This window comes from Acyrthosiphon pisum, chromosome X, assembly GCF_005508785.2.
Source record: "Acyrthosiphon pisum isolate AL4f chromosome X, pea_aphid_22Mar2018_4r6ur, whole genome shotgun sequence".
NCBI classification, from domain to species: Eukaryota; Metazoa; Arthropoda; class Insecta; order Hemiptera; family Aphididae; genus Acyrthosiphon; species Acyrthosiphon pisum.
This window is the reverse complement of record NC_042493.1, coordinates 5163703-5177984: the sequence shown is the minus strand read 5'-3', so window position 1 is coordinate 5177984 and position 14282 is coordinate 5163703. Positions and strand designations below refer to the sequence as shown.

General features: G+C 26.9%; 1 protein-coding gene across 2 annotated transcripts in view; it reads left to right on the top strand.

Annotated features, from left to right (window-relative positions):
* LOC100165326 (protein muscleblind) overlaps positions 1-11460 on the top strand; it is a 179997-nt gene extending 168537 nt beyond the window's left edge. Inside the window, exons 6-9 of one of the 2 annotated variants that reach the window (XM_001952422.5) lie at positions 2483-2524; positions 8017-8137; positions 9759-9840; positions 10521-11460. In XM_001952422.5, coding sequence (XP_001952457.1) covers positions 2483-2524; positions 8017-8137; positions 9759-9790 — 195 coding nt within the window. In that variant the 3' untranslated portion in view covers positions 9791-9840; positions 10521-11460. The remainder of the gene's footprint in view (positions 1-2482; positions 2525-8016; positions 8138-9758; positions 9841-10520) is intronic. The other variant, XM_029485878.1, reaches the window with a different exon arrangement.
* The last annotated feature ends 2822 nt before the right edge of the window (positions 11461-14282 follow it).

The window sequence follows — 14282 nt, the reverse complement described above, 5'->3', positions numbered from 1 at the left end:
TTTTCAGCTGTGAAGTATTTCTTACCGAGAACTTAGGTATACACAATACACTGTATTATAGGTTACCTACAGTTGTGTGGCAATAATTCATCACTCGAAAGTAAAATATTATATTATATTCTGTCACATATAGGTGTGTGATCTGCGGGTTCGCTGTAGCTAATACCCTGATAGAAATTTTGTGATGATAATATTACAATAATATAATAACATCATAATAATACTAATAATATTATTATAATGTCATAATACATATGTGTATTATTAATACAAAATGTATATCAGTATAATATTTAGTGCAGTTATAATAGTATATATTATATGTATCCTAAATGGAAATGAATTTAATTCAAACAATTTTGAATGACGTTTAGGAAATGACGAACTCTTAAATACATCAACCGACGATGTTCGTTATAGGTATACAAATAATAATATAATAATAATATTCAAAAATTTATCAGATACGAGCCTAGCCATTTCAAATAATAATTTAATATATAACATAATATATAATATAGGTACTGTAGCGATCAATACTAATAATAATGAATCTGCAAAACAACACGCGGGTTGGAACCATCATTTTCGTTTTGCGTTTGTAAACTAAATAATTATATACATTTGTATATAGGTACTATACTAATAATATTATAATATGCTCAGAAATTCGTAATGTTAATAATAATAATAATTGTCGCCTGCAAAATAATCGAACACTGCTGGTACGAAAATTATTTCAACGATATATAATAATAATATTCAGACCTTATACCTAATATAATATGTACGAAATTAGTATATTACGACGTGTAATCCTAAAGTTTTCTCGAGCTTTACACAGAATTTCCGTCCATGTCCAAAGGCCATAAATTAAGCGTGGCCCGCCATAAGATAGCAATTTTAATATTCAAATGTATTACTCATAAATGTTGATTAGCTAAGTGTATTTTGCGAGGCATCTACTTTTGATTTATAGCATTAATACATTCGAATGAACAATTTGCGGGTTTTCGTGTCCCGTAGCTATTTGAAAAACGAAAATGATCATAACGCGAATAAAAAAATGCAACTGCACACGCGCATGATCGTGAATAAAGTATATAGATAACGAACGAATCAACTACACATTTTTTTTTCGAGTTTCCTTCAATTGAAATTCTTTATAATTAAAAATTAATAAAAACGAGCCATTTTTTACAATTAACAGAAATAAAAAGCATAATACGTCTTTATAAACAACGGCACGTTATATATTAGGTATAGTAGTTCATTAAACAAATATATTTAATCATTGAACATTACTCGGAAGAAAAATATATCGACAAAATTCAAAAAAAATATGTAGAAAGGAAAAAAATTATTGATTTTATAATATGGAATATTGAAACGCTTGCACAACGCCATGTGCATACACGATGTATCAAAACAAAGACTTATGCCGAGATTTTTTTTTCATTAAACATTTTATTATTTATTAATTTATTGTACAGCGATGTCTGCGGTCAATACTGTGTCTGATGAATACGCATAGATGTATATGACATAGCTTGATTATCGAGGTACTTAACTCGTGAAAAATATGGTATATAGGTTAGGTTTGAAACTGAAAATGTCGGATTTGTGGTAAAGTGTGATTTTTTTTGTCACTAAGCGCAGTCATTTTATCAGTATATTTATGTGTTGTTGAAAACATTTTTATTTTTTTTATATAATTTATTATTCAAAGTTAATACAACACAACGTTTTTGAAAAAAGATTTTATATTATAACTATAATATATTTATCATTTTTGTTTTTAAGGTTTTTCTTTTTCATATGATATCAATTAATTTTCCTATAATATTATTTTAAGAATACCAATATCTGAAAACCTTATTTCGAACCAGTAGTTATAATAAGACCAACCATTTTTGCGGTACTTCTGCACCACTCCATTACAATAACAAGTATAGCAGGTTTTCAAATACGTTGTGTTGAAATGACTTCAAATCGTGTAAAAATGAAAACCAAAAAAATCGAGGAAATGAGACTTTATAATATGATGTAGGTACTACATATTATAATACAGCCGACTAGGTTAACTCATCGATCTACTTTAGCTCAAAATCATCATAAGTCATAACGTCGAACTTTTTCCAAGTTCTAGAACTTCCTATTATTGTATTATATACTTATTGGATGACTTGAACTATTTGGCCGGTCTTCGAGTTACCCAAGTACGACTGTATTATATTATAATATTATAGCCCATTGTAGCGGCGTCGTACGATTTTAATGTTATTCTTAATTTTATCCAAAGTAAAATAATCTATGTATTAATACAATGACATAGATTATATAGGGAATAATGATTACTGTACATAAAAGTGTGAAAATAATAATAATATTTTTTTTTCATTGAATATTATAATCACCTCCCATTACCCAGCTCAATGTGTTAAGGTTTACAAATAGTTTATCAACGAGTTATGTGTTTCAGATGGATATGAAAGCCGTTGGAACATTTTATTACGAGAATTTTGTAAGTAAATAACTTGTAAATACTGTTGATATTGTTAATGTGCAATTTTTGTTGGTTTCGAAATGACGAAATGCGTTCACGTTCTAATAATATATGCTCTGAAAATGTGTTGTATGCATAAGAACGAAAGATATTAATGCTCTGAAAATGTGTTGTATGCATAAGAACGAAAGATATTAATACTATCTAATAACGCATTATAGAAATAAAAGGCATTCCGTGCGGAAATAATAGGTCCAAGCTAATTTATTTTATTGCAATTAAAAATTGTATATACCTAACATATATTCTACGTACCTAACATATTGTTATATTATAACTGTTCACACGTTAATAATAATAATAGCTCAATGCAAACATGCGACCATTTTTGTCGCCGTCTATAAAATATAATAATTTTATTATTTATATGCGGCTCATCCATTTGCAATCACATCATAGCCATTTTGGAAATCGATACAATGAAAATGCTGCTTAACGTGCCTTATTTATTTTGTTAATTGCTACCATTTGCTTATCTGCTTGAAGCTTACTAACTCGGGGTGGTTGATTTATGTGTTAATAATGTAGTGCAAAAACCACAGTATAACAACGGCTATTTTGGACCTTAATAAATTAACCCTTTCGCCGCCGGACGTTTCCAGCGAAGGAGAGACTCATATTTTTGAAATTTCGGAAAGCGTAATTTTCCACGTTTGACCCCGAGAACCGTTAAAATTTATAGAACTCGGTGCTCAGATGATGAATTCATGAAATACATTTCAAAACAGTCTTGATTACTGCAGTAATCAAATGAGACATTTCATTTTCGTACAAAACTATTTTAGCTTAATACGAACAGCTGTAATTTGTTTACCGCACCGTTAAAGAGTGATTAATTCACATAACTCAAAAGCAATTTTTGTTTCGCAAATTCGTTTACGTATAAAAGTTTAATACATGTACTACTAAAACCATCATTGATTTACAAACCGATGTTAATATATTATATAATGAACTGTAATAAACGTTAGGTTATTATTTATGGATCTTATAAGCACAATTGTAGTATAATATATTCATGGCAGTTCACCAATCATCTACTCACCTCGTTTTTTTTTTATTGGCAAATATTTATTAAATTTGCTATTTTTGTCATTTTTAAGTGTACATAAGAATCATATTATTTTCAAATCCTTTGATTTGTGTAATTTAAGTAGTCTTATGTAGTGATACAAACTTTTTTTCAAATAAGTATCACCCATTGGTATTCTAAATTGTTTAAGTCTTGAGAAGGTGATTTTTTTATACCGTAGATATATATTATATATATAATATTTATATACCAAATTCCAAATTAGTATTTTCTGAGTTATTAAAATTCAAGCAATTAAAATAATATTGTCTATAATAACAGGTTTAGAAGATATAATTGGGAGTATGTTGATTTGAAAAGTATGGTAATTAATTTATTACAATTTATTATAATGTTATAGTTCGTAAACATTTTCCAGGTATAATAAGAACTAAACCAAATGGTAGGTACTTACATAATACATATTTTGTTTAAATTTTATACAAATTCGTTATCAAGAACTATTATTATTGGTACACAAAGCTTAATAATAACACAAAATCTACTCGTTTGGATTTCGATTTAGATAGGTACGTCAACATTTTTAAAAAATCATCCGATTTGCAATTATCAGTGAACAAGATGATAAACATTTAAAAAAAAAGAAGTTTGTATCATCACAGAATACCTTCTAAATGGTGAAATATATAAGTATTTAAATATAATATGGTTTTTAAGTACCTACACTTAAAAATACGAACAAACATAATTTGAATATATTCACCATTAAAAAATAAAAGTGGGGTAAAAGTGAAAGCTTTGCGAATCCCCTTGTAAATTGTAATATATTATTTTTTCTATATTTTCTCAAGTTCACCTCAGCTGTTTCAGTTTCGTCATTAGGGGGTTATTTTCCAAACGAATAAGTGACGCAGCAATACATTTTAATCGTGGGAAAGCTACTCTCAAGATTTGATTAGATCTCACATGATTGTATATATTTTATCATAATGAAATGTATTGGTTTCACTGATCATTCAAACAACCGTCAAGTAGTTATTTTAATTTATAGAGCACGCCGGGAAGCAGAATTAAAATTCAGTATTTCTTGGAGACAGCTGTCTCCCGAAAATTGAACGGTGAAATAGGAATAACTCTGTGGCGCCATCTGTCGGGGTTTTTACAGTGATTTTATGAAATCTTTTTCCACTCACTTTGCTGAGTTGTTTACATTTTTTGTTCATTTTTCCCCGACCGCAAACCTAAACCGATTTTCTCGTGAAGTTATAACGCTTAAATCGAAATACACACAAGCCTGCAACTGTACCCAATCTACCGCAGGTGAGTTGACCTGCGTCTCGGTCGGATTTGTACCCATTGACTTACCCCTATTTTATGTTTGTTCATTTTTTCTTAGCCAAAGTAAGGTACCTAATACAACAGTTGTCCATGTATAAATGCCAAAGTTTTTGGTACAACACATTTTAGTATACATATAAATAAACATAAAGAACTTAAAATGAAATTATTAAACCGGTACTTAGGTACTTAACAATTATAACTAATAACTGTTCTAACATATCAGTCAGTACCTGTGTACTATTGTACCTATATGTATATGAGTTTGTAAAACTATAATCAACTGAAAACAATCAAATATATTTTTAAGCACAGGTTGGTACTTTAACATTATACTAATAGATGGTTTTTCGTTTAAAATTTAGGATTGTTATGTAGTTAAATTTGTTAATATATTGTAATCTGCAATTATCTTTATTCAAACCATCAATACAATAATTATAAGTAAAGATAAATAGGAGGTCCAAGTTTCTTGGGATTTACAATTAAAAATTCAATTTTGATCAATTTATAATATCGTTACATTTAAATACCTCGAAAACAAAGTTTCACAATAATAATTAATAATTGCCTACTATTTCATAAGATAGTCTTAAACAAATATTTATTATTTTAGCCTGTATACCTGCACTTATCATGACAACAAATCCATGAATTTTTATTTAAACAATCTTGCAAAATATCTGACGGACTTATATTATTTACCCTTTTCAAAGCATATTCTTACATTCGCTTTGTTCGCGTAGTTTCATCGCTTTTAATAGGCCACAAGAAAACATCACGTGTACAAGCTTATACCGCTCTCATATTAAATTCTAAAACCAACAGTTATTTTATAATTTTATAATACTCAATGTAAAAACTTAGAACATAATACTTACCGTTGGATATGTATCTAAAGTTATCAAAAATAAAAAAAGCCATTTCAACAGATGCAAAACAAGCAATAATACACACCCCACCCTAAAAAAGTTGCAGTTATTTACGCGTATATTGCACCCTTTGTTTAAAGTTATCTTCGTTGCTTTAATTTGGAAAGTAGCGAACTAAAATACTCCTTCTTTTTTAAAAACATTTCAACGCACCCCTTCTAATTTATCTTAATGACACACAAGTCGATAAATCTTTTTGAAAACAAATTATCAGTACCCACCTATTGGTACAAAACGACATTTAACTACTTTTTTTTTCCAATTCAAGCACAGGTCGTCGTGTCTTCAATATATTATAATATAGATGTACCAGATTTAATACAACAATATAGTTCGTACACGATACTGTAGTTATTTGGATGATTTTAACTGTCATGGTTTGAGCTGACTAAACTATGTCATACCAAAGAAAAAATACGCATGCTATTAGTTTTAAATATTATATTTTCTCGTTTTGTTTAACTACCTAATTAATACTATTATTATATTTTAAATTAGAACTTATATTATTATATTATGATTATATTTTTTTTGCGTAAAATGTAGACTGCACTGTGTATCAGATCACAATACAAATCTGATACTTACCTACAAAATTACAAAATGTAAACATTTATAATTAGCTTTAGAGCTTTACACTAGAGGTGCTTCATTATGCCATACTGAGTTAAAATCGTAAAAAAAATTATTTACATATCACGTGATGTAATTTAACTTTTCAATTACAGAATGTTTTATATATTTATAAATAATAATAATCATACTTAACAATATTTACATAATATTATTATTAATGTAAATATAATATACGTGCGCATGGTGAAACGGTGGCAGGGGAAGTATGAAAAATTAATTTTTTTCTTCAAATAAATTATTCATACGTTCCGAAAAATATTCAACAATAATCGATAACAGTAAGTTAATAAAACATATCAATGATCAATATAAATGTATATTATCTATAAAAATGTATCAATAATAAGAGTAGGTACATTAGTGTTCTTGGTTCTTTATTGTTTCTTATAATTAATGATATATATATTAGATATTACATTTATTTATTCTTAATTTATACTTTTTGGTTGAGGATAAACAATTATTTTTTTAATTTATGTAAAGTTATTTTCAGTAGGTACTTTTCTCGAAAAATTACATTTCAAAGTAATCTGTATCTATAAAGGGGTTGAACTCAATTTTAATCTTTTTCAACTGGCCTAAAAAGTATAAACTGAAAATAAAATGTAGGTACACACTTTATAAAAGCATTTGAATAATAAACTCATCAAATAAAAGTTTTTAAGTATTTAAAATAAAATTAAATAGTGTTTTTATAAAACAAAAATATTTTTTTAATTATTCCAAAACAATTCAGAATCAAAAAAGACCTGAAAATACTTTTTTGACTTAGAAAATAGTGTTTTCTAATTTTAACTTTTCCAAAACACTTACGTTGTGTTATATTTTATAATATATTTAACAAATAAATAAAATTGTTATTTAAAATCAACCAATACCTATTGAGCTGACAAATATAAACAGGTTTATTATATTTTTGATTTATAGGGATGGTGATAGGAAGGATATAATATTTTAGAGTTGGGTCCCAACTTGCTCGCCGAAGCTATATGCGCACGTTTATGAACGCAATGCCGTAATAATAATATTATGCACCATCAGCAGAATAATGACGGCTTAGTTTATTAAAAAATACAAATGTATTTTTAAACATTCAATAATAATATTATGCTAACCTATTTTTATTTATTCAGACGTCAACCAAATTATGCATTGTGTGGGTAATAACAACAATATACGAACGACACTTTTTTCAATTATTGTTGTCATTACCTAGCAGTCCTTAAAGCATTGATTATTACTATAAATTGTCATTATTAATAAATTATAATAAATGTATACATCATACGCGTATACGCGGAGTATCTGGACGGATTAAATCGGTCTGACTGCAAGCAATTAGGCCGTATACAGAAATTTCTAGGGGGGGGGGTCCAGACCCTCTGGATCCCCTCCTCCAGGAACGGCCTTGACTGAAAGTACCTACCTATACGATTCATCATATAGCTATTCAAAGTGCAGAAATTCAGTGTTTTATTTTGTTATACAAGACAAATATTAATGGTTTCTAGGCATTTCCGGGAATGATGCAGTACAAACGAGCTGCGGGCGACAAGTCTGGAATGCCGGTGTTTCAACAGAACACGGGAGCTTACCAACAATTGCTTCAGCCGTTCGTGCCAACCGTATCTTGTAAGTCTCTCGTTAAATATTTACGAAACCCACGATAGGTAGGCTATATACGTCGTATATCCTGGTGAATTATCCTCACCAATATCGAGGAATCGAGGAAGATTTGATTAAATCAACAAAGTATAATCTCGGCAAATATACGAAGTATGTTGACTGTAAGTTGTGTAAGTACAATAATGGTACAGTTCCGGAGAGCCGATTGACTACTAAAATATTATTATCCAGTCGCACGCAATCACTACGATATTAGAGGCTATTTAAAATTCCATATCGAAAATAATATAATATAAACCTTTAAATCGATTTATAAATATATTTTTATACTATATACCAGTTTGGACTACCATAATATTATAATAATATTATATTACACAGAACCTGTTTACATTTTACGACTTATTATGTACCTATCTACTGCTAAAATAATCATACTTATTATTATTTTTTTTATCGTGATATAGTACCTATTTTAAGTTTTGAACTTTTTTAAAAGACTGGAAACATTTTCAATGAGTGTATATTCTAGGGTGTTGTTTTGAAAATTTAAATGCATAATAATCTAATAGAAAGAAGCAATCACAGAAGTGGACCAATTATTTTGGCGTGTACCGCTGGGCCATTTTATACTCCGTTCATTAATACTTTAAAATATACTTACAAAGAATTAACTAGCAGTTTGAAAAAAATATTTTATACATTCAATTGTTAAAATAAATATATTATTATATATAATATATATGCCAGGCATCAGAACGTATGATTAAAAATGTATGTTTTAAAAGAGTAAGGAAACTTATTGATGAATTAACGAAATAAAAAATAGTAAAAATATAATTTATTTCTTAAAATATTTTGTTTTGTAGTGAATTTAAAATATTGTTAAAAAAACATTTAAAATTTTTGGGATAATAATAGTGTCTACTGTTAAATTAAAGAATCGTTCTGCAGCGTTTAACGTGGTACGATATAGCTAAACATAATATTATGTGGCTACAGTGGTGGACGGTGGGCCACTTGGGGTTATTATTTTGTTGCCATCCCTTCAGTTATTTACAATGAAATATTATCTCATATTTCTACTCTTAATTATTTTTAAGAATGCAACTCCCCTCTCTCTAAGTAATAATAAGCTATAGATATTGTACTGTATAATGTATAATCTTCTTATCACGCTTAAATGTATAATTCAATTAAAAATTCTATTTATTATTTTTTTTTCCCTAAATATTTGGTTATAATTCATACTTATGGTATTTTAAAAAATGTAAAGCTGAGAATTTCCTCCGCGGTCTGAGAGATATTTTTTGATAGTCAAATATCTTTATTCACTTACTATAAATAATATTATACAATCCCTGGGCGTCACTTCCTGCCTGCACGCTAAGCGTCTTTGATCACTTTATGACAAAAGATGGGTAGGTGCTCTATAGTATACGAGCACGTGGGATTATATTTTATAAAAATAACTTAATTTACTGTTGTAACCTATATGAAATATCGTTGAAAGAAAAAAAAATGTTTAATGTTTTTGCAACGCCATATTTTATATACGACCACCTTGACGATAACTGTAAGTTGTATGATTCGATAAGTGCTAATATTATTGTTTATTTTGTATTAGTTGCTGCACCACCGGGCATACCGAGGTATTAACATAACGACTGCAATCCAGAAATCAACCTGTGGTACAACATGCATCCATTGTGAGTAACTAGTAGTAACTAGTAGTTTTATATACATAAAAATTGTATTCTCAATATTAAATTACCGTTCAAATTTTTAAAGTTTTTGGTGACAGAAAGCATTTTTCTTTCATTCCAACACGCAAACGACAATATTGTTTGATAAACTTTTATGATAAATTCAAATTTGACAAACAATAAGGTTATAATGTGGGTAACGAAGGTTCTACAGTAATTTTAAATTTAAATTAAATTGAATGTTCACATTGTGATTTTTATACAATACGCGTAATATATACCTACCTAACTAATATAAGTATTGTATTATTCAGGTTAAATTATTTTAATAATTACACGTGATGGTATAACAAGTAAAATAGATAACTGGTCAACTTTTATTTAGTTTTATCGACGTCAAATATGTTTCGACACGGATACGTACACTCAGGTAGACTTGGGATTTTTTGTATCATACAAATAATCAATATTTAGTTTCATATCGCGTTTGAGTTTTCCTCTTTTTGGTTGTTCTAATAAAATACAAGAGTTGGTTACCATTCTGGCGTTTCCAAAAAAAATAAGATCAAATGTTCATATACAAATAAAAATTAATATACCAATTTTATAAGTAGGTATCTACTGACTAGTATTGTTTTTTAAAGATCTTTTATAAATTTAATGTTTTTTTTTTTTGTTCACAGGAATGTATGGTTGTGGCCTAATAATTATTAACAAAATCACGTTCGATTCAAGTCATCAGTTTAATACACAGTACATTTTTTTTTATAGTGTATTACATTACATATATAATTCATAAATAATATTGTAGAATACGAATTGAATAATATTGAACAATTAAATTAGATTGTTTAAGTTTCCTTTATCCAATATTTAAAATAGGTCGGAAACTAATGTCAATGATAATTTATTAATCTTACTAGAGACGATGCACTTTGTATTTTGTTAACAAAAGTAAACTATTTTACTTAGAGAAATGTTAAAATACTATTGGACTATTTGAATTGTATACAATCAGGTTGGTTACTCACTATATGTAAAACCCTTCATATTATTTAAAGTCATTATTTTACTCAAAATATAACTAATTATATTACCAACATATAATATATAAATATTAATCTTGTTATTATATTTTAACGCACCAATGATTTTTTTTTGATTTTTTTTATGCTATTTGATTGTAGGTAGCTATTATACATTATATTATTATTATATATTTAACAATATTTTTAGATTAGGTACTTAAAACTAAGTTAAGGAAAATTTTATAGGTACACTTAATTTATGTACTAATAATAATAAAAATGTATAACATCGAGTATAGATTAGAAAACAACATTTGAAATATAAGTAATTTATAAAATTAAAATAATCCTTCTCCTATATACAATAATAAATATTATATAATATGTATGATTATATATATATATATTATATATCATCTATGCATACATATATGTTTATAAGATATTATTAATCAAATACTTGACATGATATAAATACGTTTTCAATAAATTGTTATAAAAGAAAAAAAATACAAGATTTAACATGTTATGACTAATTGTGTGAAATATTATAATAACAATAATATTATATGTGTTCAAATGTTTAACCTCAGTATAAACGTATATATATATATTATATATTAATACATTATCTATCCAATTATATATATCCAATGAATGACTGGCGTAATAATACAAAACAATTGACATCGGCGAACGTCCGTACGGTAAAAACTATAATAATATTATTATTCGGATGGTTTTGGTCGCATATATTATATACCTATACAATAATGTATATAGGTACGAATTTCGCATTATGAACCCGAAGGGATTTAATTTACCTGGTGATATTTATCATTATGGTATACTATTATAGGTTATCATAATATATATTATAGATGCACTGAGTGCAATATAAAGGCTATACGGTTAAACGTTATTCGGACGTGCGCCCTTGGATTTACTTCTCGTAATCAAACTTCAACTACAACACTACTCTACTATAATAATAATAATAATAATAATAATAATAATATGCTCTATACCGCTATTACCACTATACACATACCGCCACTGCCATTGTTACCACTACTACTCATATAGGTACTAGTGCCTACCATTACAGCTACAACATACTATAATTCAAATTAGTATACGTTACGATGCGCAAATTTCGGTTAAATTTTATAATAATATGTTTGAAATAATAATAACTAGTTAATTAACAATAAAAAAAACATACTACTCAAAGTATTTCAAAGCCGATCCGTAATCGTAGGAAATAAGAAATTTAGGAAGGTCCATTGGTTCGCCCTCAAATACAACACTATTATACATTTCAATGCTTCCCAATAGTATAACCGCAATGCTAGTTCTTTGCTGCCTACTGTACACGACGAAAAACAATTCAATTGCTTGTTGATTTTATTCGAAAAAAATCTATGTAATATTTTGAATTGTTCTCGAATCATCTTTACCTAACCTAATACCTTATATAATATATACTTATATGTGCATATTTAGTTTTAAAATACAGATATATATCTACACCACACACACACACTTACACACGAAACGTGTATATAATAATATAATGATATATTTATATTAATTATTATTTATAGTCTATTATATTATGTAGAGTAGTCTTAAAAAACATATATACGAATATAATCCAAGAAAACACTCAGAATATTTTAAGTACCTATTTTAAGTCATTATCATTACCCTAATATTTTAAGTATAATATAATACTTATTGTAAGAGTGTTTTGTTTGGCATCATTAAACAATATTATCTAACACCAATCTATATGTTTATGCAAGCTCATCGCCGAAATTCATTAAAACCCTCGAATATCAAAATATAAAGACAGGTACAAAATAACATATTCTCATTAACACTTGCGATAAATAGGTATACAGACTTAAAATCAGCGTTTTGATATAGGCGTTTTAGTTCACTATAATATACTCGATATTGAAGGTTTTCATTACAATATACTTTCGATAACGAAATCCGATAAAGGATATTTTTATAAGATTTCTATAGGTGTGGTCAAACAGGCGGAGTTCATAATATAATATAATATTGTCGGTTGTTCTATAATTCTCTATACACGTCATAATACACAGGCATCTTATATATAAAAAGAAAAATGAAAAAAATTATAAATTTCCCGTGAAGTAAATATTATTTGAAAATGTGCGACTTTTTGGGCCATCCTGTATAAATTTAAATTTTAAACTATTAGCACTAAACTAAGTTGCATCAATACATTTTTACCAGAATGTAATTTTATAGTTACTTTTAATTATTTAAACTTTTTAACATACATAATAGGATTTGTTTTATTTAAAAATGTTTAAAGTTTCTATTTTTGTTCCTCTTTTTATTTATTTGTGTTTTTTTTTTTTTTTTTGTTAATGTTTTTTTTATTATTATTATAATTATTATCTAATATTACGAATGCAAGTCTATCATGAGTACGGTGAGACGTAATGTTTGTCCTCATTTGGATATAGTTAACAAAATAACAAGTTGTGCCAAAATATTTTTTCTTTTTACTCGATATTTTCAAAGTTGTACTTAATTTAATAACCGAACCTCATTATTTTTAAAACCGAAAATAGTACACATAATAATTTAACAAGACGAAAATTAATAATAAATTGTTTGACAAGAAGATTCGTAATTAATTACATTTTTAACTTGAGCAATTCTATTCACATTTACAAATACCAAAATTCTTATGTTTTCGCTATAGCCACTATAATATTTTAGAACACACACTGTTTTCGTTACCTACCTCTAATGACGGACAGACATTTCTATAAACGTCTTAATTTTTTTTTATTATTATTATTATTATTATATAAACTCCCTGTATACATAATAATATTGTTATTTTTAACTACCAATATTTAACTTATAATTATTACAATATATTTTTTGTAACATAAAATAAAAATGTAAGAAAATTTTGTATTAAGTTTTTACGTCATCTCTTTGGATATTATTATGAAATATTATACACCTACAATTATTTTTCATTTTAAACATATAAGCAACAACATAAAAACAGACAATCAGAATTATATTGACATTTTAATTTGATCTTGACTCACACACAATGACGATTGTTTAATAATTCAAAACGGACTTAATAATTATTATTTCGTATTATGTTTATTTGTTTGATTTGTTTTTTTTTTCATTTAGTTCATTATTTTATTATATTATTATATAGAGAAAAATTAATTAATTCAACATAAAATATAAACTTAATATGATATATATATATAGTTTAACCTTTACCTTACTTAAAATTATAAAATTAAAATATTTATCCGTAACATATTTGTAAAAAATATGCACAACACTTCACACACACACATATATTTATAATGTATGTATAATATAGGTACATACATT